The sequence below is a fragment of the Oncorhynchus keta genome, unplaced genomic scaffold (genome assembly GCF_023373465.1).
Source record: "Oncorhynchus keta strain PuntledgeMale-10-30-2019 unplaced genomic scaffold, Oket_V2 Un_scaffold_10655_pilon_pilon, whole genome shotgun sequence".
Lineage (NCBI taxonomy): Eukaryota > Metazoa > Chordata > Actinopteri > Salmoniformes > Salmonidae > Oncorhynchus > Oncorhynchus keta.
In genome coordinates this window covers 117,846-143,649 of record NW_026290756.1, presented here as the reverse complement: position 1 = coordinate 143,649, position 25,804 = coordinate 117,846, and the positions used below count along the sequence as shown (strand labels likewise).

Sequence of the window (25,804 nt, the reverse complement as noted above, 5' to 3'; positions counted from 1 at the left end):
TAGTCCCACTCCACTTCTAGATCGTTAAGCTTCACAAACTACAAAGTGACCCATAAAGAAGTACCAGTCAGTGGGACAGGCATGAACACATTGTGAACGGGCCCATCAAGCCAGGTTGTAATGTGTAGTTCACTGCTCTAGTCTGCTTCACGGAACTAAAAAGTGGAACGGAACTATTCCGAGGACGACAGTGGTCCACTTCTAAGATGGCCGACACAAGAAGAAGAAAAAAAAGGTCAAATCACAGCAGCTCTTTATTTGCTTTCCCTTCTTTACTCACATATTATAAATACTCCTCATCCACCAACTTTGATAAGAAGCCTACTACAATGTACGTCAGAGAGGCTGAGAGAAGACCGGGTAGGCTTACCAGTTACAGACCAGGGCTGCGTCTGAAATGGCACCCGGTTCCCTAGAAAGAAGAGACAGGAAATAGGGCATCCTTTTGGGCGCACCCTAAAAACACTAAGGGGCAAGTGCCACCACCACCACCACTGGCGGTCACATGGCAGGATTCTCATAGTCCTGATGGAAGACCTGAGGGCCACTGCATAGCAGAGTCCAGAGGGTTGAGTTCCAGATCAACCCAGAGCCTCCCTTCTCCCCAGGGCACTTCTAGAAAGTATGGAGTGGAAACGGTAACCAATATGGTGATTACTTCACCTGGTTATAGTGCTCATACCTCCAAATCGGTCTCAGACCTAGATGATTGTCTAGGGATTGGGGGGGTCGATTTGGGATTCAAGCCTAGATGGCAGGTACCCATTCACAGCCTAGCATGATCTCACACATAAGTAGTCTTCCACAATAATGGGTTGCGTTCATTGGGGCATGCAACGGGAAGCGTTTAACATTTTGCAACGTGGAACCGAACATTAGTTCCTCACTGTTTGTTTTCTTCCGTTTGGCGCCTAATGAACGCAACCCAGCGCTGAAGAGAGGTACAACATGGTGGGGAAATAAACATGGCCGCCTCCGCCGACTTAAAGCAGGGCATTGAAACCTGAGAGGTGGCTGCAGCAGATCGATCAAACAGATGATTACAGGAGGAGTCAGCAGGCTGCGTTTGCCTCTCTCACACACCGACTGCATTAAAACCAACGAGAACACATCAAATCAGCCGCGTAGCACACGACTACACGTCCTCTCTGCCGCCACGTTGCCAACGTTACATTTAAAAAGAGAAAAAAAAGTTGTCCAAAATAGTATTTACATCTTCAACACACATAAATGATGTTCCCTGACGTCCTGTCCGTGTAAGGCATGAGGCTTCGTAGACCTCTGTGCTTCAGGGACGAAACACCATACTGACACGCTCCTGTCTGCCACTCGGGGAAAAGGAAATTGAGAAAAATTTAAATGTAAAAGTTAAAATGGGTCAAACAGCAGCCCCCAACCACATCCAGGAAACCAAGTGATAATAGTCACAATGAATAATGAAAATACAGCTTTTTAAACGGCTCGGAGGGACTGGAAGATAAATACAGCAGAGTCTGGATAGTTACATTATCATCCCCCAATTACAAGTCCATGTACTATATGAGAATACACTGTTCACATACTCTTTACAGCACTCTTGGTGACAGAGCAGATGGTTAGGAAGGGGCGGGGCAGAGGGGCGTATACAGGTGGTTAGGAAGGGGCGGGGCAGAGGGGCGTATACAGATGGTTAGGAAGGGGCGGGGCAGAGGGGCGTATACAGATGGTTAGGAAGGGGCGGGGCAGAGGGGCGTATACAGGTGGTTAGGAAGGGGCGGGGCAGAGGGGCGTATACAGGTGGTTAGGAAGGGGCGGTGCAGAGGGGCGTATACAGGTGGTTAGGAAGGGGCGGTGCAGAGGGGCGTATACAGGTGGTTAGGAAGGGGCGGTGCAGAGGGGCGTATACAGGTGGTTAGGAAGGGGCGGTGCAGAGGGGCGTATACAGGTGGTTAGGAAGGGGCGGTGCAGAGGGGCGTATACAGGTGGTTAGGAAGGGGCGGTGCAGAGGGGCGTATACAGGTGGTTAGGAAGGGGCGGTGCAGAGGGGCGTATACAGGTGGTTAGGAAGGGGCGGGGCAGAGGGGCGTATACAGGTGGTTAGGAAGGGGCGGGGCAGAGGGGCGTATACAGGTGGTTAGGAAGGGGCGGGGCAGAGGGGCGTATACAGGTGGTTAGGAAGGGGCGGGGCAGAGGGGCGTATACAGGTGGTTAGGAAGGGGCGGGGCAGAGGGGCGTATACAGGTGGTTAGGAAGGGGCGGGGCAGAGGGGCGTATACAGGTGGTTAGGAAGGGGCGGGGCAGAGGGGCGTATACAGGTGGTTAGGAAGGGGCGGGGCAGAGGGGCGTATACAGGTGGTTAGGAAGGGGCGGGGCAGAGGGGCATATACAGGTGGTTAGGAAGGGGCGGGGCAGAGGGGCATATACAGGTGGTTAGGAAGGGGCGGGGCAGAGGGGCGTATACAGGTGGTTAGGAAGGGGCGGGGCAGAGGGGCGTATACAGGTGGTTAGGAAGGGGCGGGGCAGAGGGGCGTTTACAGGTGGTTAGGAAGGGGCGGGGCAGAGGGGCATATACAGATGGGTGAGGGGGTGTATATAGGGTCAGATGATAACAGATGCCTTGCATTCCCATGCCACCAAAGAGACCTAGGTAGGACTTGCAATTCCTTTTGTACAGGGCCCCCCAGTCACGCTTTCACCTTTGAACTTCCCTCTACAAAGAAACTTACTGAGTCTGACCCCTCCAGAGCCTCCCAAAACCCTGCCCGACGACAGCAGCTGCCGTCCCATTACTGACCAATCACCAGAAGGCGAGACGAGAAATGTAGGTCACCTCTTCCCCTCATGATACCATTCAGAAAGAGTAAAGACACACCCTTAAATTCATATTTGATGAAAATATACAGTATTACAAACTGTATCAGGAAAAACAAAAACGCATAAATGAAAAATATATATCTTTTCAATTCATTATACAGAGACGAACACATTTCACCGAATTCTTTTTGGCTTTCTGTGTAATTCAGAGTGATGGACATACAGTATGTGTAAAGAGAGATTTTCTTCCTGCTGACAGACACTGTCCAATCAGAAAACTGGTACAGTGAAGAGTTTGAATCAGTTCAGTTTGTAGGAGTAGAGGGAGGGAAAGGTTAGTTGGACCCGTGGGTGAGTTGACCATCTCCAGTTTAGGTGGACACCATCAACATCTTGAGTTCATATTACAAGCGCTTTCCCACGTGGCCTCTGTGAGCTGGCGTCAGTCTTTGGGGAAAGAAAGTTGGAGTTGTGTGGCAGATCAATTCCAGTGAGCTTTCTGAAAGGCCTTGGATTGGTGGGTGGGTGGAGAAGTCCCGCCTACCTCCTACCCTGGTGGGTGGAGGGGCCTGTCAGTCTGCCAGGATGATCTTGACAAAGCTGGCTACGTCCGTCTCTTTGGAGTCATGCAGGGTGAAAAAGGGGTGTTGCTGTAAAAAAATATATATATATATGAGAAAACAACATGAGTCAACAATTCCTCAAATAAAAACAGGAGTCCAACAGAAAGTACACATTTACACACAAGACTTACACATATGTGGAGCACACAAGACTTACACATATGTGGAGCACACAAGACTTAAATACAAGAATACATGATCATCATGGTTTGACTAAACACTTGGGTAAGCCTGTCCTCTTGTGGACACATAACAAAGAGGAAACAGAGACAGGAAGTGAGCTTTTACAAAGATACTGTGAATGAAGAGAGAACAACAACGCCTACAATCCAACAACATTACACACATATTCACCGGTCACTGATTTAAACAAATGCTGATGAGGATCTAAAACCAACCATTAGTTCTGTGTAGGCGGGTCTCTCGTTGGGTTTCTTTCTTAAGCTGCAGAGAGAGAACAAAACAAAGAACTGAGAAACATACCTCAATACTGGACACTTCTTAAAATATACCTTTAGTAAGAGCCCACAACACATCAAAGCCTGTTTGAGGACAACATTCTGATAAACTGGGATTTTTGGGAAAGTTTTCCCAGATGTCAGTTAGGAGATTCCCAGAATCAGAAAGGAATCAGCAGGAAATCCAGAATCCTCCAACCTGGGAAAGTTGCCGTAGTTGTGCAACTCTAAGTACACCATAACACATTTACACCAGATAAGACTACAGGAAAGCTACAGCATGACATTTATAGAGTGGGCCAGGACAACTGGGTCATCCACAAAAATGTAGGTGCATTCATTTCCAGGCTGTCTTTTTCCCCAAGGCAGTGTCCAGGCCTGGACCCACAGGGAGGGGACACCAGGGCAGTGTCCAGGCCTGGACCCACAGGGAGGGGACAGCAGGGCAGTGTCCAGGCCTGGACCCACAGGGAGGGGACACCAGGACAGTGTCCAGGCCTGGACCCACAGGGAGGGGACACCAGGACAGTGTCCAGGCCTGGACCCACAGGGAGGGGACACCAGGACAGTGTCCAGGCCTGGACCCACAGGGAGGGGACACCAGGACAGTGTCCAGGCCTGGACCCACAGGGAGGGGACAGCAGGGCAGTGTCCAGGCCTGGACCCACAGGGAGGGGACAGCAGGGCAGTGTCCAGGCCTAGACCCACAGACCCTGTCCTGCTGTCCCCTCCCTGTGGGTCCAGGCCTGGACCCACAGGGAGGGGACAGCAGGACAGGGCCCAGGCCTGGACCCAAAGGGAGGGGACAGCAGGACAGTGTCCAGGCCTAGACCCACAGGGAGGGGACACCAGGACAGTGTCCAGGCCTAGACTCACAGGGAGGGGACAGCAGGACAGTGCCCAGGCCTGGACCCACAGGGAGGGGACACCAGGGCAGTGTCCAGGCCTAGACCCACAGGGAGGGGACAGCAGGACAGTGTCCAGGCCTAGACTCACAGGGAGGGGACACCAGGGTAGTGTCCAGGCCTGGACCCACAGGGAGGGGACACCAGGGCAGTGTCCAGGCCTGGACTCACAGGGAGGGGACAGCAGGGCAGGGTCCAGGCCTGGACCCACAGGGAGGGGACAGCAGGACAGTGCCCAGGCCTGGACTCACAGGGAGGGGACACCAGGGCAGGGCCCAGGCCTAGACCCATAGGGAGGGGACAGCAGGACAGTGCCCAGGCCTGGACTCACAGGGAGGGGACACCAGGGCAGGGCCCAGGCCTAGACCCACAGGGAGGGGACAGCAGGACAGTGCCCAGGCCTGGACTCACAGGGAGGGGACACCAGGGCAGGGCCCAGGCCTGGACCCATAGGGAGGGGACAGCAGGACAGTGCCCAGGCCTGGACCCACAGGGAGGGGACAGCAGGGCAGGGCCACCTGGTGGTGTTTGGTTCAACTGCCTCATCAGTAAGGCCAGACAGGCAGCATCCCAAATAACACCCTATTTCCTATACAGTGCACTACTTTTGACCAGGGCTCTAAACCCTACTCCTATAGGTCCTGGTAAAAAGCAGTAACCTCAGCAGGGGAGCCTGGTTTTGTTCATTTCCTGAGCACTCATCACAGTCAAGACACCTATTTTAGAGCTAAAAACATGATCTAATATAACAAGAAAACAAAACAGATTATTTTTCCAAATGAAAAAAAGGGTTGCCAGTGTGAAGTGATGTGCATCAGGAACTGTTATTCTCAAACAGGGCTCAGTCTGGAACGGGGCTCAGTCTGGAACGGGGCTCAGTCTGGAACGGGGCTCAGTCTGGAACGGGGCTCAGTCTGGAACGGGGCTCAGTTTGGAACGGGGCTCAGTTTGAAACATTGAAATTTCTTCAAGGTTACAAACCAAAATCTGTCTTTTTAATATAGGCCTACAGATGTTCCATTTAGTTTATTCTGCCTGTTCTTTTGAATTTTCTAAATGGATTAACAACATTGAGATTCTGCTCACACTGATGAATTACAGCCACAACATCAGTTTGGTTTAGTATGTTTAGGCTTAATAATTCTTAGGAAAATACACTAGCCTTTTTCAAACTAATGTTTCTGTATATTTTCAGCGTGGAACCATTCCACCAAATAGTTTTACAGTATTTGGGGAGAAAAAAGGTGACCCCTGGTTAAATAAATGAGTTGTGATTTCCTTCCTTACTAAACAGAAGATGGTGCCATTTGGAATGCAGACAGAGAGAGAGAGAGATGGGCTCACCACTGGGAGCTGAAGTCCACAAACTCAGGGGAGAAGCGGCCCGAGGGCAGCTGTGGAGAGGGCTCATCCACTACCTGCTTCAGTTGCTGGAAGGGTGTACCCCACGAGTCATAGGGGAACTTCAGAATGGCCAGCTCAATCTGGGGCAGAGGACCAGACAGAGGTTTGTTATCCCACAGAGGGAGGCAGTCTGGAGCTCACCTTTCAACTATGGAGACTGGTATTTACCATCACAAAGAAACATGGGACAATAGAGTAGAATCATCACTCAGACCAGGGTTGTATTCATTAGGACACACCGTTACAAACTAACGGTGCAACAGAAAACAATCACATGAATGCAGGTAGCCCCTCTCCGTTTCAGTCCCATTTTCTTGTTTGGTGCCTAATGAACATGACCCTGCTGTTGAAAGAATTGCCGATGGTGTCTGTGACTCACCATTGTGATTCCTAGACTCCAGATGTCTGACTTGACGCTGTAGCCTTTCTGGTTGAGGTCGGGGTTTATCCGTTCTGGCTGAAACCGAGGGAATGAAAACACTATCGCCATCACATAGGATAAGAATACCACCGTAACACATAACAACGACATCAACACAACAAGCACCGGTCCTATTTCATTCAGGCAGTGCGCTCCCAACCACAACTAGACCAGGGTCATGTTAAGTATTTGTTGTGTTAGATGTTTTCCATGCGATGCCTACTGAACGTGGCCCAGACGGTGTCAGAGCCACCTCTCCTCTTCTCCCCAGTCCTCCTCACTATCGCTGTTCAACTGCCTCTTCAACACTCTCCTTGTCTTTCTGTTTAGTTTCTCTCTGGCATCAGTGGTTTCTTTCATCAGGATTATTCAGAAATTAAAACAAAATACATCATCTGCACAGAGGTGATCGTCACGTTTAGTATCTCAGGAACCACATCAATATGATGTAGCAATCTCCTGAGAGGCACAGCTTGACCACGAAGAAGAACCTGGAATCTGGCCAACCAATGACTGAAGAAGCCTGGCTGCAACCAGGGTCGTGTTTAGTCGGCACAAAATGGAAACGTAGGAGGTACCACGTTAACTTGTCGGATATGGAAGTCTCATTTGATTTCTTACGTGTCAAACTTCTCTAAAAAAGGGTTTCCTTTAGGAAAATGTGGCGCAGTACATTTGACCGGCAACATTTTAATTTTAACAGACGTTTGAGAAATGTAGACATTGGGTGTGTAATCTGATTAGGGAGTCCACCCACTGAAATCACTCTTAGATGATGGTTATTCATTCTGACAGAACATGCCACTCCAGGATTCAACGGTGTGCGTCCTTATAACCAAATTCTGATAGGCACTTTGAAGATGTTAGAATGACTGTCACGTGTCCTTCTCCTCAGCCAACATCAGCAACATCACTCGCCTATGTCAAACTAGTACCCCATAGCAGAAAATATGACCTATTCTATTGGTAGGCTTCTGGGACAGTTGTGGGGCGAAGGATCCCAAATTCATACAACCAGTAGGCCATGGCAACATTAAAATAACGAGGCTGATGCAACCGAGCAGAAGGTTAAAACGTAAAATGTCAATAAACCATCATTTCTTCACATTATCAGCACAACAATGAGCACAAGGCAGTAGGTTATACGCCGATGTTTATTCCATAATGCAATTAGCATGAAAAACACGCTTGTCAAAAATCACACACAATTTAGAAAGAGGGGAGAACTAAAGATGCAACAACTAGCACGGGTTGTTAACATGACTAGGATTGTGCCTTTGGCTTCTACACCTGCATTGCTTGCTGTTTGGGGTTTTACACTTTGAGATATCAGCTGATGTAGGAAGGGCTATATAAATACATTTGATTTGAATTTGATTTGGCTACTGGACAATGAAAGAAAGTTGAATATGCTACTGGTTTCAATGGCATATGGAAGTCTAAAATAATTACCACCACGTTTCTATGGTGGGATTTTACTTTGAAGGAAAGTAAGACATGTCTCCTAACATGAAGTAAAACATTCAGGTTTCAAACAATTACATGGAAGTATGTTTTCAAAATGTAACTGCTTCCAGTTCATTACAAAGTGGTGTGTGACACACCGAAGCCTCTACACACCGAAGCCTCTAGCATATAGAAATGGGAAACACAATTTACCACAGGTGGACTCCAATCAAGTTGTAGAAACCTCTCAAGGATGATCAATGGAAACGAGATGCACCTGAGCTCAAATTCAAGTCTCATAGCAAAGGGCCTGGAAGCTTATGCAAGTAAGGTATTTCTATTTGTAATACATTTGCAAATATTTCTGCAAAAACTTGTTTTCGATTTGTCCTTATAAAAATAAATGAATTTAATCCATTTTTAAATCAGGTCTGAATACTGTACTGAATGCACTGTAAGCATGACCGGCCAAATGCTTTTCCGTTGACTGGTATTTCCATCAATCAATGGGCTAAAACACATTATTCTGCAATAGGAGTTTCTCTTTTGTCCCTCGGCAGATAAATTATGAAAAGCCCCCCAAAATATATATTTTTTAAAGCCCGTCTATTACCGGCTAACAGAAACCCTGTTGCCTACTGAACATGGCCGAGAAGGTGTCCTACTCACCGCCATGTAGGGCTTGCAGCCGGCGTCCATGGTCTTGGCCACAGAGTCCACCAGGTGGCCGCTGATGCCAAAGTCACACATCTTCACCTGGCCCTGTGTGTTGATCAGCACGTTGGACGGCTTCACATCTGCACAAAGTTAGAAAAAACACGTTTTTAATCATCAGGAATAGTTTAATCCCTCCAAGCGTGGCGGAGAGCAAATAATAAGAATAATAAGAATAATAATAAGTCAAATCAAGGGCCATTTCAGGTCAACATGAGTAAAGGAGGTGATCGAGTGATGAGTAACCGTGCCCAAGACATGAAGACTTGTGTTAGCTTGGGGAGCTGTGTTTGCCTTGGCTTTAGCTCGGCAGGCTACCAGAACCGTATCCTTCATTTACCTCGGTGTATCACTGACAGTTTGTTATGCAGATGCTCCAAAGCCTTGACGATCTGGAGAGAGAGAAGCAGTTACACTGCATTGTAATGACGTCAGTCCAGATAACCTGAGGGAACTGTGTTCCTTATACAGCGTCACAACAAGCTGCTGTGGACACTTCTTAAAGATGACAATATAAAACATATCAATAGGAAAATGTACTTCAGTATTATGCATGTTTTTCTGTTCTGTTCTGTTCTCTCTCTCTGGCATCAGTGGTTTCTTTCATCAGGATTATTCAGAAATTAAAACAAAATACATCATCTGCACAGAGGTCAGTGTGACGTTATACTGTAGCTATAAGCATTATTCAGTAACCCTGCAGGGTTGTGCTCATTAGGCACCAAACATAAAAACTAAAACAGGGAGGAACTACCTGGACCAATAAGAAACTCATTTGTTTTCCATTGCAAATCCTTTTTAAAATGATCTCCATTGCGTGTCCTGATGAACACGACCCAGGTGTCCACTCACCGCTACAGTGATCTTCCCCAGGATGTCTTCAGGGATGGTCATGCCTTTATCGATCACCTGCTTGTAGAACTTATCCAGAGACGTGTCCATCAGCTCCATGCAGATCCACACGTCACCCTGGCAACGCAGAGAAACACCTATTACTGTACAACTACCTCTTTAAAATACTCAGCCTGTTTGTTTTCTCTCTCTGGCATCAGAGGTTTCTTTCATCGGGATTATTCAGACATTAAAACAAAATACAGCATCTGCACAGTCAGTGTGACACACAAAGAAAAACAAACAAGTCCTTCCATGACTAATACAGAGGAGACTACTTTTAACCGTAGTTTGAAAACCCAACTGAATTGAAGATGTATTTGAGGGAAGAAAGAAGTGGCCAAGTGAAAGCCAGCCGAGCCACAGGCTTCCACCATAATGTCCTTTTCACAGGTTAGTTTTTTCCATTTATGTTTTGAGGTTGGACTTTTAGCACGTATAGTACTTTAGCACGTAGGGCGCACTGACTGGTGTCATCTCGTTAGTCAGCACGCGTTACACCCAGGCTGTGCTACAGATGTGGTGCTGAGTGACAGTGTCCAGGCAAACCCAGGCTGTGCTACAGATGTGGTGCTGAGTGACAGTGTCCAGGCAAACCCAGGCTGTGCTACAGATGTGGTGCTGAGTGACAGTGTCCAGGTAAACCCAGGCTGTGCTACAGATGTGGTGCTGAGTGACAGTGTCCAGGTAAACCCAGGCTGTGCTACAGATGTGGTGCTGAGTGACAGTGTCCAGGTAAACCCAGGCTGTGCTACAGATGTGGTGCTGAGTGACAGTGTCCAGGTAAACCCAGGCTGTGCTACAGATGTGGTGCTGAGTGACAGTGTCCAGGCAAACCCAGGCTGTGCTACAGATGTGGTGCTGAGAGCTGACCTCTCTGAAGAGAGCGCCGTAGAAGGTGACCGTGAAGAAGCAGTCCACAGTCCTCATGGAGATGTCCAGGTCCATCAGCAGTCTCTTCTGCTCCAGGGTGTTCACTGTGGCCCGGATCCTCTGGGGGGGGTCACAGAAATACAATCACTAGAAGGAACAAAGCCCTTTGGCTCAGACCACAGCAATTTGAATGGAAGACTCACAGGAACACTAACTATCTCTTCCATAATATATCTATTTTATTTTGTGTGTAAATGACATATAGTTCAGGGGCATTCTTGTTAAAGATGATGACTTCCCGGTGAAAATAAACGTTACATTTGGTATGCCATCTGCATACGACACCATAACCTCTTCTATTACTGTTAAACTACCTGTTTAGTCTCTCTCTGGCATCAGTGGTTTCTTTCATCAGGATTATTCAGAAATTAAAACAAAATACATCATCTGCACAGAGGTCATTCATTGTCCCGTTTGGCTTGACAATAAAAAATAAAAACATATTTAACCTTTATTTACCTAGGCAAGAACAAATTCTTATTTACAATGATGGCCTACCCCAGCCAAACCCTAACCTGGACAAAGCTGGGCCAATTGTGCGCTGCCCTATGGGACTCCCAATCACGGCCGGTTGTGATAAAGCCTAGAATCGAACCAGGGTCTGTAGTGACGCCTCTAGCACTGAAATGCAGTGCCTTAGACCGCTGTGCCACTCGGGAGCACAAAATGACCATAGGAGTTGTCAAAACAGCACAGGTCTGTGTTGGTCAGGAGTGTTGATGTTGAGATAGAGCTGTGTGGCTCGTCTTTAAAAGTGACACGCACACTTATCTAATCAACATCTCAGATATGTAAATAGAAAATGTCTGTTTTGACTTTTGAAAACATCTAATAAACATCTCTGATAAAGTGCCGTCGGTAAGATCTCAGAACCGTAGACTCCACATTTTGTTACGTTACAGCCTTATTCTAAAATGGATTCAGTAATTCAGAAATAATAAATACATGAAATACCTTATTCACATCAAGGGGTCTGAATACTTTCCGAATGCAATGTACAGAAATCTAAAATGTCTGTTTCAGTAGAAGGCAACATTTTGAAACATTCAGATACACATATGCTATGTAGAACAAACACGCCTCTGACATAAGGAATCGTGTTGTCTCTATTCATGGCATTTCTATCTGCAACGTTCCATAACATAGGCTCATTAAACATGCACCCTGGAGCACTCCACCCACCTTGACGGCCATGATAAGCCCACTGGGCACATGTCTCATCTTGTCCACCACGCCATACGCTCCTCTACCCAGCTCCCCAATCTGCTCCAAGTCATCTGCCTTCACAACAAAGTTCTGTCCAGAGGGAGAAACACAGTGGAGAGAGACAGAGGTCTATCAGCCAATCACATCAAGTTCAACCAATACAGGCAAAAGAGAAAACCCAAGAGTCGTGTTCATTAGGACCCATCGGAAAACAAAAATGCATATTTCTTATTGGACCCAGGTGGTATAGTTTAGGATTTCTGAGTCAGGTAATGACATCACCATTTTGACACCAAAACCATATACTTATCGTTGACTACAGTACAACTCTCTTCAACACTCTCCCTGTCGTTCTGTTTAGTTTCTCTCTGGCATCAGTGGTTTCTTTCATCAGCATTATTCAGAAATTAAAACAAATACATCATCTGCACAGAGGTGATCGTCACGTTTGTCTGAGATGCACAGCGTGAGAAAAGTCTATCAGTCACATCAAAGTCAACCAGTAAAGGCATTAGAGAAAACGCTACGGCCGTGTTCATTAGGACATGCAACAGAAAACATTTTCAAAAAGCTTAGCAACGAAAAACAAAAGTAAGTGCTTCTTTTAGGACCCGTCCAGGGGTGTAAACATTAGTCCAAAGTTAAAAAAACATGAGTTTCTATTGGACAAATTCAGGTCCGTCCCCAATCCGGTTAAGAAACGTTTTCCAACAGAATCGGCGTAATGAATACACCCCAAGCAGCCCCTCCCTGTTTCAGTCTGTTTTCGTCCGTTTGGTGTCTAATGAACATGACCCAAGTAAAACCACAAAAGGTGATAGAAAGTGAAGTACTACAGCCTGAACACAACGTTCCTCCCTTCCCTACCTTTTCTCCAATGGTAACACAGGCTTTGGAATCCAGATCTCGAGGGGGGCTGAGGAGAGAGGATAGGTAGTGGGATTAATACCATGCATTCGTTTAAAAAAGTGACATCGATATCAAACTTAACACAAACAACTAATGCTCTTTCTTATTGAACATCACACTGCATGACTGTAGTTTGACAAGATGCTATGTGAAACCTGGCTGGTATAATTTAGGGTGTGAAAGAGGAGGTTCAGGTAATGACATCTGCATATGAAACCATAACCTCATCCTCTATTACTGTACTAGCTACCTGTTCAGCACACTCTCCCTGTTTCTTTTGTTAGCTTCTCTCTGGCATCAGTGCTTTTCCTCATCACCATTATTAAGGATGTACAGCTACCTGTTCAGCACACTCTCCCTGTTTCTTTTGTTAGCTTCTCTCTGGCATCAGTGCTTTTCCTCATCACCATTATTAAGGATGTACAGCTACCTCTTCAGCACACTCTCCCTGTTTCTTTTGTTAGCTTCTCTCTGGCATCAGTGCTTTTCCTCGTCACCATTATTAAGAAATGAAAACAAACACATCATCTGCACTGAGGTCATCGTCACGTTTGTCACAAACACACAGCAGTGGCTAATTTCCAGGGCATCTTTTTTGGAGTCGTGCTGCACAGATAATGAGCTCTCACAATATCTGGAGAAGTGTTTAGCCCCCCATCTCAGAAACCACGTTAATATGATGTAGCGATCTTCTGAGATGCACAGCGCGACCACGAAAAAGACCACCTGGAATCCGGCCAACCAATGACAGAGAAGAAGCCTTACGCTGCGGCTGCAGGTGGGGGCTGATCAAAGACCTCTTTGGAGAGCTTGAGGCCTGGGTTCTTCTTCTTTCCTAGGAGAGGAGAGGATAGGGAGAGGAAAGATCAGTCTAGTTCTTTAACAAAACTTATCTATACCATGACCTGTCAATTTTTACTTTCAATAAAGCAGAACAGAGAAACCCCCAGTTGAACCATGTGTTGTGAGAATGCTTGGTTCTGTTTTTGGTGTGGACTTCCGACTTGTACTGTAACGTGTTAGTGACTCTACAGCTCCATTTGTTATCTACCCAGAGATTGTTCAACAATAGAAAACTGCTGAACGACTCGCTCATAAATCGGAACGATGACACAGAGAGCGAGAAAGCAGAAACAGATTACCTCACTCATTAACCCTCACTCATTAACCCTCAGTTTTGTCTAACCCTATTGTCATACAAGCAGCAGTTTAACCACCTTGGTTTGTCCCAACCAAAGTCTCAACCATAATCAGAGGAATACTGACTGAACAGTGACTCATGTTAGCTCCTGCAGTAGGTCTGCTTCTGCAGTAGGTCTGCTTCTGCAGTAGGTCTGCTTCTGCCTACACAATGGAGACCAGAGACCTCTCCCTGTGTGAAATGCACACTACAGTGCATTCATAAACACTGTTCACAAGCAACAAGTGGGGACTTCTCATCCAGGCCAGGGCAACGGGGCCATGCTGGTGTAAAACAACAACCCCAACTGAAGGAACGTGGGATTCAGACGAGGACTGTGCCTCTATAGTCTAAACGTGGACCCTTTCCTCCTCTCCTGATCTGCACAACATTGGATGAGTGGGAGTGATGCAGCAGAAAGATATTTAGGATCTGCTCTCATCCGGGGCCTGAGGCAGATTGATTTCTGCCCGCTATTGGCAGGTACACTTGCAGAGGTCCTGTTAAATGCAGAATTCTGTGTTTTCACACAGACAAAAAATAAAATGCTGGTTTAAATGCTTTTTTTTTGCCTAGACTAATTTTGTGCTTCAGTTGCACTTCACTCAGATGAGAATGCATGAAAACAGGCATTCTATCAGCAGACAGCACTCTGAACTGGCTCTCTGTTTTACTTTTCTCTGGTAAAATGCACAATTAGCTTCCAGCAAAACATCCGGAAATGTAGCTAGCAACATTCTTTCTATGATAAACACTACAAATTTGATGGCCATGTATTGTTTTTTGCAAAAAAAAAATTTTTTTAAATAACACAAAAATTATATATATATATAGCTAGCTTTTTCATTGTAAGCTCATTTACTTGTGTGGCTGAATGCCAAATAGAGTTACATTCTATTGTCATCTGATGAATTAAGTTATTTTCTGTATTTTCTGCCGAATGTGTTGCACTAATGTATTTTCTGTGAAGGTAAACTATATTTTTATGCCCCTGATCACTACTGAAGCAAAATAATATATATACAGTGGGGCAGCCCCAAAACATCACTGCTCTAGAGGAGATCTGCATGGAGGAATGGGCCAAAATACTTTCAACAGTGTGTGAAAACCTTGTGAAGACTTACAGAACACATTTGACCTCTGTCATTGCCAACCAAGGGTATATAACAAAGTATTGAGAAACTTTTGTTATTGACCAAATACTTATGTTCCACCATAATTTGCAAATCAATTCATTAAAAATCCTACAATGTGATTTTCTGGATTTTTTTTCTCATTTTGTCTGTCATAGTTGAAGTTTACCTATGATGAAAATTACAGGCCTCTCTTATCTTTTTAAGTGGGAGAACTTGCACAATTGGTGGCTGACTAAATACATTTTTGCCCCACTGTGTGTGTGTGTGTGTGTGTGTGTGTGTGTGTGTGTGTGTGTGTGTGTGTGTGTGTGTGTATATATATAATAGACTTTCAAAATAAAATGCAGGTGTAATGGTTTAAAAAAGGCAGATTTGATGGACTGCGTTTTGAAGATGCAGCTGTATGAACTCTAAAGCAACCCCATGCATGTCTTCTACACCAGCCATCTTGGCAGGTAGCCAATTACAGGCTCTGCTCCATGTTGGTAGATCTGTGTTGGAAAGAACACGAGGAAATGACAACACTTGAGACTATTGAGATGCATCCTGGTACGTGTCCTGAACAACAACTGTCATTGACCTGGACATGATTTTGTTCCCTCTAACCCAGACAGGCCATTAGGCAAGGAAGCACCACATAACCAAAAGTATGTGGACACCAGCTCACTCCAAAATCATGTGCATTAATATGGAGTTGGTCCACCCTTTGCTGCTATAACAGTCTCCGCAATTCTGGGAAGGCCTTGTTACCAAAGCCCCTTATACCACCCACCACTGCGACCTGTATGCTCTAGTCGGCTGGCCCTCGCTACATATTCGTCGCCAGACCCACTGGCTCCAGGTCATCTATAAGTCGATGCAAGGTAAAGCTCCGCCTTCTCAGCTCACTGGTCACGATAACAACATCCACCCGTAGCACGCGCTCCAGCAAGTATCTCTCACAGGTCATCCCCAAAGCCAACACCTACTTTGGCCGCCTTTCCTTGCAGTTCTCTGCTGCCAATAATTGGAACTAATTGCATTTTTTTGAATAAAACAAAAATCGCTTAAGCAGGGAGACATATTTCCCACACTAACGTTAAAAATTAGCTATCTGAGTAGCTAACTGATCGCTGCAGCTGTACATAGCCCATCTGTAAATAGACCACCTAATCTACCTACCTCATCCCCATATTGTTTTTATTTACTTTTCTGCTCTTTTGCACATCAGTATTTCTACTTGCACATCACCATCTGCTCACCTATCACTCGTGTTAAATTTGCTAAATTGTAATTCCTTTGAAACTATGGCCTTTTTATTGTCTTACCTCACGCAATTTGCACACACTGTATATAGACTATTGCGTTATTTGACTGTATGCTTGTTTATTCCATGTGTAACTCCATGTGTTGTTTGTGTCGCACTGCTTTGCTTTATTTTGGCCAGGTCACAGTTGTAAATGAGAACTTGTTCTCAACTAGCCTACCTGGTTAAATGTGGGGGCGGCAGGGTAGCCTAGTGGTTAGAGCGTTGGACTAGATTCGGATGGCCATTTTATGTGTGGATTAATTGTCGGAGTAGAGGACCTTGTGCATTTCAGGTAAAATAACTCAATGTTTATATCCCAGGACAAATTAGCTAGCAACAGCAAGCTAGCTAAATAGGACAAATTAGCTAGCTTTTCGACCTGTCCCCAAATTAATGTCATTGGTTCAGAGTTTGTTTTGATATTTTAACCTGTGTGTTGTGATGGCGTTTGGTGTGGGGGGGGGACAAAATAAACATATGCACGATGGCGCAGCCGGTTTGGGTTCCGTGTAAGGCCATTTTACTGCCAACTTTTGTCTATGGAGATTGCATGGCTGTTTGCTCGATCTTATACACCTGTCAGCATGGGGTGTGGCTGAAAGAGACAGATCCACTCATTTGAAGGGTTTCCACATACCTTCGTATATAGTGTACATTGGCTCAGAATTAACCAGACACTTAAACACCACTTGCTGTTTAAAGCTTCCAATGGCTCCCTGTACCACTAACTGGGAAAAAGGGCTGCAGAGAGCATCAGAGACACCATTCATAAACAGGCAGTGCACCGTTATGCAATGTTTCAAGTGAAGCATTTAGGTTGGGTGTGCTGTGTTGGCTGGGTAATACAGTGCAACCTAACCGTGGGTGGATTCTCTGCAGTACATACACAGGAGGCTAAATGTTAGCAAATAACCTACATATCCAGAGGAAAGCATGTTCGTATAGACTGGACTGGTAGCATCTCGTGCTCTCCTCAGATGAGCCACTGCAGACATCCAGCTTCCCAGTAAGGGGAGATTCATTGACTTCCCAGTGAAACACAGTAAGGGGAGATTCATTGACTTCCCAGTGAAACACAGTGAGGGGAGATTCATTGACTTCCCAGTGAAACACAGTGAGGGGAGAGTCATTGACTTCCCAGTGAAACACAGTGAGGGGAGATTCATTGACTTCCCAGTGAAACACAGCGAGGGGAGATTCATTGACTTCCCAGTGAAACACAGCGAGGGGAGATTCATTGACTTCCCAGTGAAACACAGTGAGGGGAGATTCATTGACTTCCCAGTGAAACACAGTGAGGGGAGATTCATTGACTTCCCAGTGAAACACAGTGAGGGGAGATTCATTGACTTCCCAGTGAAACACAGCGAGGGGAGAGTCATTGACTTCCCAGTGAAACACAGCGAGGGGAGATTCATTGACTTCCCAGTGAAACACAGTGAGGGGAGATTCATTGACTTCCCAGTGAAACACAGTGAGGGGAGATTCATTGACTTCCCAGTGAAACACAGTGAGGGGAGATTCATTGACTTCCCAGTGAAACACAGTGAGGGGAGATTCATTGACTTCCCAGTGAAACACAGCGAGGGGAGATTCATTGACTTCCCAGTGAAACACAGCGAGGGGAGAGTCATTGACTTCCCAGTGAAACACAGTGAGGGGAGAGTCATTGACTTCCCAGTGAAACACAGCGAGGGGAGATTCATTGACTTCCCAGTGAAACACAGCGAGGGGACTTCCCAGTCATTGAGGGAGATTCATTGACTTCCCAGTGAAACACAGTGAGGGGAGATTCATTGACTTCCCAGTGAAACACAGTGAGGGGAGATTCATTGACTTCCCAGTGAAACACAGTGAGGGGAGATTCATTGACTTCCCAGTGAAACACAGCGAGGGGAGATTCATTGACTTGTGCTATGCTCACATGCACCCAGCAGAGTAAAAATAGATGTTCATTTCCTCTGTCGAGCTAAATAAAGAGCATTCAAAACCTTCTTAAAATGACCTAGAACAACAGTATAAAAACAGCCTTTGTCCCAACTGAAGTAGCATGGCCTTTTTCGCCTTTATTCACTTTCTCCAAAATATCACTATTTTTAAAACCAGCCATAAAAAGCTGGTTGCAAATTTGGTTTAATATTTGTTCTGTCTTTTCTGGTGGATTAAACAAATATTGTTTTACTCAACAACAACAAAAAACAACGTTTAAAAAAAAATATGTTTAAAAATTGTTTAATATTTGTAAATTATATAAATAGGACGGGTGGAATCGTTAACAAAAATATGGAAATGTCTTCTGTATTCAAAATTACAACCAACTGACTGCAGCATCACTGCAAAAATGGAGGCGGCAAGTGGAAGAGGTAAGGATTCACAAAACGAAGCCGGATTCAAAACTGAGTTTTTCCCCAATTAAAATTATACAACATTTTTGCAACCAATACAACTGTTATATATATATATATATATATATATTACACACACACACACACACACACACAACCAGTCAAAAGTTGACACCTACACATTCCACACTTTATTTTCACTATTTTCTACATTGTAGAATAATAATGAAAACATCAAAACTATGAAATAACACACATGGAATCAAATAGTAACAAAGTGTTAAATATCAAATATATTTTGATTTGTTTGAGATTCTTCAAAGTAGTCACCCTTTGCGCACACTTGGCATTCTGTCAACCAGCTTCATGAGGTAGGAATGGAATTCATTTCAACGCACAGGTGTGCCTTGATAAAAGTGAATGTGGAATTGCTTTCCTTCTTTATGCTTTTGAGTCAATCAGATGTGCTGCGACAAGGTAGGGGTGGTACACAGAAGATGGTATTTTACCAACTAGGGCTAAGTCCATACTATGACAAGAACAGGTCAAATAAGCAAAGAGAAACAACAGTCAGTTAACTGTCTCTCATGAGGACCACCACAGGAAAGGAAGACCCAGAGTTACCTCTGCTGCAGAGGATAAGTTCATTACGAGTTAACTGTCTCTCATGAGGACCACCACAGGAAAGGAAGACCCAGAGTTACCTCTGCTGCAGAGGATAAGTTCATTACGAGTTACCTGTCTCTCATGAGGACCACCACAGGAAAGGAAGACCCAGAGTTACCTCTGCTGCAGAGGATAAGTTCATTAGAGTTAAACTGCACCTCAGATTGTAGCCCAAATAAATGCTTCAGAGATTAAGTAACAGACACATCTCAACATCAACTGTTCAGAGACTGCATGAATCAGGCCTTCATGATCGAATTGCTGCAAAGACACCACTACTAAAGGACACCAACAAGAAGAGACTTGCTTGGGCCAAGAAACACGAGCAATGGACATTAGATTTTTGGTTGTGAGATGATCTCCGCATGTGTGGTTCCCACCGTGAAGCATGGAGGAGGTATGATAGTGTCACCAGTAAAGCACTGTTTGTGATTTATTTAGAATTCAAGGCACACTTAACCTGCATGGCTACCACAACATTCTGCAGCGATACACCATCCCATCTGGTTTGCACTTAGTGGGACAATCATTTGTTTTTCAACAGGACAATGACCCAACACACCTCCAGGCTGTTTTTGTATTTATTTCACCATGTAGGCTAGTTGAGAACAAGTTTTCATTTACAACTGCAACCTGGCCAAGATAAAGCAAAGCAGTGTGACACAAACAACAACACAGAGTTACACATGGAAAAAACAAATATACAGTCAATAATACAATAGAGAAAGTCTAAATGCAGTGTGTGAAAATGAGGTAAGATAAGGGGGGGGTGACACAATAAATAGGCCATAGTGACAAAATGATTCCAGTATGGCAAATTAAACACCGGGGTGATAATATATAATATAATATATAATATATGCCATTTAGCTGACGCTTTTATCCAAAGCGACTTACAGTCATGTGTGCATACATTCTACGTATGGGTGGTCCCGGGAATCGAACCCACTACCCTGGCGTTACAAGCGCCATGCTCTACCAACTGAGCCACAGAAGGACCACGATAGATAGATGTGCAGAAGATGTGTGTGCAAGTAGCGGTACTGGGGTTCAAAATAAATAACAATATGGTGATGAGGTAGTTGTATGGGCTATTTACAGACTGGCTATGTACAGGTACAGTGATCTGAGAGCTGCTCTGACAGCTGGTGCTTAAAATTAGTGAGGGAGAAAAGAGGCTCCAGCTTCAGTGATTTTTGCAGTTCGTTCCAGTCATTGGCAGGAGAGAACTGGAAAGAAAGGCGGCCAAAGGAAGAATTGGCTTTGGGGGTGACCAGTGAAATATACCTGCTGGAGCGCGTGCTGCGGGTGGGTGGTGACCAGTGAGCTGAGATAAGGCGGAGCTTTACCTAGCAACAACTTATAAAATTACCTGGAGCCAGTGGGTTTGGCGACGTATATGAAGTGAGGGCCAGCCAACGAGAGCATACAGGTCACAGTGGTGGGGGGTATTTGGTGACAAAACGGATGGCACTGTGATAGTGGTTTGCTGATGTCAAGGGTGTGAACAGAGTGCCCCATGAAGCCGGTGGGGTTATGGTATGGGCAGGCATAAGCTACAGACAACGACACACAATTGCATTTTATCGATGGCAATTTGAATGTACAATACTGTGGTGAGATCCTGAGTCCCATTGTGAGGCCCCTTTTTAAATGTTTTTAGAAGGTATCTGTGACCAACAGATGCTTATCTGTATTCCCAGTCATGTGAAATCCAGATGAAATTCAATTGACTGATTTCTTCACTGTAATTCAGTAAACTCAATGAAATTGTTGTTAATATATATTATTTTTTATAAAAAAATATATATATGGGGGATTGGAAATGATGCAGACAATTACATTGTTAGAAGCCACAATCTGCAATATTAAAGCTGATCCACAGCGCAACATTGTTTTAAGCACGGCAAGAAACGATTTAGTTTGGCTAAATATTACCCGTAGCTCGTAATGCATAGCTAAAATGCAAGGCAGAAACGGACCTTACGTGGCACTCTATTTCAGCTGAACTCCCTGACATACAGTATACCTTGAGCGTCTGAGGTCACATATTTGACTAGTTGACAGCTAGGCCCACATCAGGCCTCATATCAATGAAGGAGCTATTAAAAATCCTCCAACTCTAAGCATTTCAGGCATGGGACTATGCAGTATCCAACACTTTCTTTGTGGGAATGTCTGACGTCGACGAAACCAAGTTGGAAGTTCTCATGTTACAAATGGGAGCCCATATGGACGATGCTTACTGTGTTAACTTCCTCAGGGTTTGGGGGTTGGGGCAGGTGTGCACTTCCCTCTAGTGTCTGTATCCAGGCAAGAGAGGATGACTCCCAACCAAACAAGACATCCTTTCTGAATAGCTGTCACGTGATCCTTTGGGAAGCATGATATCATTGGGCACAGCTCTCCTGCAGCTTTCTGAACCCCTGGTACATCCACCTGAACCCTAAACCCAGCCAAATAAGCTTACTGCACGACAACCCTTTGGTTATAGACAGTGGGCTTACACTCCACTATACGAGTTGCTTTGCCATCAGCATCGTGTCAATGTGACATTCTACCTGCTACACAGATCGTTTTGTAAAGCATTGTAAAATAACCAGTGGTGTGTATAGTCAAGGCCATATGTAACCAAAATCAACTTGATTTTTCATTCAATTCACAAGATGGAATGAATGTGCACGTCAGCCATCGATTCTTGAGTTTGGACGCCGCCATCAGACATGACACAACTCGAGCAATAGAGCAGATTTCCAAGAAGCCTCCCCTCAACGGCCTGAACCATGCACAACAAGAGCCTATAGGCGGTAAACTGAAATAATTGATGCTGACTAATCTAGCTACAGCCGTAGCTGTGGTGTGTCTCATGTTACAGGTGATTCACTACCTTCTAGAGGAAAATAACCCCACCCGGCTTTAGTCACAGACAGGTGCACTGGTTTGAAGACTCCTGCACAAGGTATGCTATGTCTTGTGTGTGAAGATAAATACTCAGAATTCTTGGGCAGCCCATTGGATGACGGCGTGAATAGCTGGGTCACGAGCCACCATCAACCCGCTTAAACCGGCAACGATGAAGCTACCAAGTAACAGGTTGTTTTTCACTCTGGACAAGCAGCAGTGCTCTCTCACTGGCAGAGTTTCTGTGCATGTGCTACGGGTTCACGTCACACTCCTACAACGTAGTAGGTACGGGACCAAAACAGCAGGGACGCTTAGCCTTGTGCTTCACCGCTCTTAGTTGTTGTCGAAATCGGCCCGATATTGCTGCGTGAAACTCATTTCCTTCTCAAATGACTCAAGCAAACAGCAAAGTTATCTTAAAGAGAAAAAAACATGAATAAAACAACACATCACAATGCCTCTCCCCTTTCTGACCCAAATAACTCTGGGGCATAAGTACATGTACTGACTGATGTGTGGGTAACTCAGTAATGTGTGTAACTGTCAGTAGGACCTTTTTAGGGTTCTATTGTTATTTAACATGTGTAGCTGTTCTTGTCTATTGACATTCTGGGATTATGTCATGTTTTTTTTTGTGGATCCCCAGGAAGAGTAGCTGCTGCTTTAGCAACAGCTAATGGGGATAAGAATAAAATACAAATTAGTTTACCTCTAAACCTAGTCCTGGACTACAACGCACTTTCCATGGAGATAAACCATCCCAGGATGGGACTGGCTGCCAGTCAGAAGGCACACCGGTCAGACCGTGTTAACCCACTGTGCTAAAGCCTAGCACTGTCTGTAAATCAGTATGGATAAGAGCATCTGCTAAATTACTAAAAGGTTGTTGTAAAACAAAACAAAAAACGGGGTGCTTGAAAATGTGTCACATTGCAGCTGACATTTCTTGTATGGGCAGGGCAAACACCATTGTAGATGATCGCATTATTTGTTGTAAAACCTCCTTAAGCAACAGCAACTCGAAATGAACAAACAAGCATTGCAAAGTACTTCAGCCAACTCCACCCATTACCTTAAAGTGAAACTGGCTACACATTTACATTTAAGTCATTTAGCAGACGCTCTTATCCAGAGCGACTTACAAATTGGTGCATTCACCGTCAAGAAAAGTCCAGACACAACGGAAAACCCAGGGCTCATCCTACACTTTTACTATAAGCAAACAGGCTGTTGCTGCTCCCGAAAGAAAGGTGAGCACCAATAACGTCAGCATAGCACAACAGTGTAGCAGCTGTACAACCACAGGTTGCAGAAGTCGCTGGAAGTACAAGTCAACACATGCATTCAGGTAGCTAGGCTATAGAGGGGCTGCCTGTTATAGCATAATAGTCAGTGAGCAGGCCTCTCACAATCCTGGTGGTAATGCCAGTTAGGATTGTGTAGATCAGCACTTCTCAAATTGGTGCTGGGGACTTCAAGGGGTGCACGTTTTGTTGTTTTCCCTAGCACTACACAGCTGATTCAAATAATGAATGCTTGATAATCAGTTGATATTTTGTATCAGCTGTGTAACGGTTAGTGTTAAGGCAAACACCAAAATGTGTACCCCTTGGGATCCCCAGGACCAGAGTTTTGGAAACGATGGTGTAGCATAATATCACATCATCAACAACATAATGTCCCCATGTGACGTAGGAGGGCCTTGATTTATTTTCCACCAGGTGTTTTTAATTCAGCATTGCTTGTTGCTCGCTAACTACACATCACTTAGTGTCAGAGGGAGACCAACTGTATGATAGATCAGGCATTTGTAGAAAATATGCGAGACAAATATAAGTGAACAACTATTGCAAGAATGCGTGAGAGACGACGCACACGGTAATATTAGACCAAGTAACGCTGTCGGAAAAATACATGACTCATGTTTTCCCATCAAAACGACAAGTCGCGAGGCATGGCATGCGTGCTCCCAATGAAATAACGCACGAGATATTGCTAACGTTACATCGATACCGGTGTGGCTAGCTACGCACTTTTCGTTTGGTCGAATAGACAATGCTATAGGTAACGTTAGCTCGGTAGGAAGGTAGCTAACGAACAAGCAACAGTTGCAACTTCACAGCCCCAAGTAGCCTAACTTAACGTTAGCAACGTTATCGCGTGTTCACAAACAATTGTTTAAATTTCCAGGAAACAACCAACCAACCACGGGGAATCCGCATACATTTTATGGTTTCTAGCCAGGTTACAGAGAAATGCAATTAGGCACCACATTACAAGTTGTACTGTAGCTAGCTGGAGTTAGCTAGCAACTTTGTACAAGGACAGACCCAAACGTTAAGCCGGAAACGAACTGATATTTTTAAAAACGTCTTAATGCAATGACGCAATACATAACCCTGATTTCCAGCACTGCATCTTTTTGTCGGAAATTCAGTCTTGTTGCACGATTAACATTATTGTTAAAATTCTTACCTCCTTTAGAAAGAGACATTTCCCCCTTTGCTTTGATGAGGGGGAGGGGAAGCACAAAGACTTTTTTACTCCCTCCCTCCCTGCATCTACCCCGCTCAGAAGCTGCGGCTTGTCCTGCAACTACGATGCAAGTCTGTTTCAATCTTCATGCATGTTGCGTTAGTTTGTTTCCGTGTCGCAGGGCTTCTAGTTTAAAAAAAAGAAAGTTATAAACCGAAAGCACATACGAATTTAACTCGATAACGTTACATTACCAAACTGTACACTTTTTAGACAGCGAAGAAGTGGTCGTATTAGTTTTTCATGGCCCGGTGCTCCTGATGTGTGGAGATTTTTATTCAGGACCAATGGAATGATCTAAAATGAGTCAACTCTGTTCATCCGGGGCACCGGGCTATGCAAAACGAAGTCGATCAATCTGACATCTGAAAGCTCGAGCGTCAAATGCGTTATGACGTTGTTCCTCCCTGTGTTGTACATAGTTGTGGGATATGTAGTCTCTGCTGTCATTGCCAACAAGCGTGGACATGTCCAAGACCCGTCCATGGTCACAACAATCATGATTTAAAAATATATACATTCTAAGAATGCCATTGTACAATTTGTGGTTTTCAATGGCTTCAAAGCATTTTGATTTCAGGGAGATATCCCCATACACACATCTCTGAAACTGGAAACACTTATCTCCCTCACTAGCTTGAAGCACCAGCTGTCAGAGCAGCTCACAGATTACTGCACCTGTACATAGGCCACCTATAATTTAGCCCAAACAACTACCTCTTTCCCTACTGTATTTATTTTATTTATTTTGCTCCTTTGCACCCCATTATTTTTATTTCTACTTTGCACATTCTTCCACTGCAAATCTACCATTCCAGTGTTTTACTTGCTATATTGTATTTACTTCGCCACCATGGCCTTTTTTTTGCCTTTACCTCCCTTATCTCACCTCATTTGCTCACATCGTATATAGACTTGTTTATACTGTATTATTGACTGTATCTTTGTTTTACTCCATGTGTAACTCTGTGTTGTTGTATGTGTCGAACTGCTTTGCTTTATCTTGGCCAGGTCGCAATTGTAAATGAGAACTTGTTCTCAACTTGC

At 44.9% G+C, this 25,804-nt stretch overlaps 1 protein-coding gene across 1 annotated transcript; it reads right to left on the bottom strand.

The window, feature by feature from the left end:
• Positions 1-236: 236 nt before the first annotated feature.
• On the bottom strand, positions 237-25,082 carry LOC118375502 (dual specificity mitogen-activated protein kinase kinase 6). Its single transcript, XM_052513411.1, has 12 exons — positions 24,698-25,082; positions 13,469-13,538; positions 12,662-12,710; positions 11,771-11,884; positions 10,529-10,648; positions 9,617-9,733; positions 9,105-9,156; positions 8,720-8,847; positions 6,563-6,640; positions 6,124-6,263; positions 3,815-3,860; positions 237-3,443 (listed from the first exon to the last, which is right to left on the bottom strand). The coding sequence occupies exons 1-12, from the start codon at positions 24,714-24,716 to the stop codon at positions 3,366-3,368; spliced, it is 1,011 nt and encodes a 336-aa protein (XP_052369371.1). The 5' UTR covers positions 24,717-25,082; the 3' UTR covers positions 237-3,365.
• Between the last annotated feature and the right edge of the window lie 722 nt (positions 25,083-25,804).

What these genes read in the sequence shown, in the direction of transcription:
- LOC118375502 (XM_052513411.1), bottom strand. An exon ending in GGCTTATCATGGCCGTCAAG is followed by an intron (nt 10,649 to 11,770) that starts GTGGGTGGAGTG and finishes GACCCCCCCCAG; the next exon opens with AGGATCCGGGCCACAGTGAA. An exon ending in ACGGCGCTCTCTTCAGAGAG is followed by an intron (nt 9,734 to 10,528) that starts GTCAGCTCTCAG and finishes CTGCGTTGCCAG; the next exon opens with GGTGACGTGTGGATCTGCAT.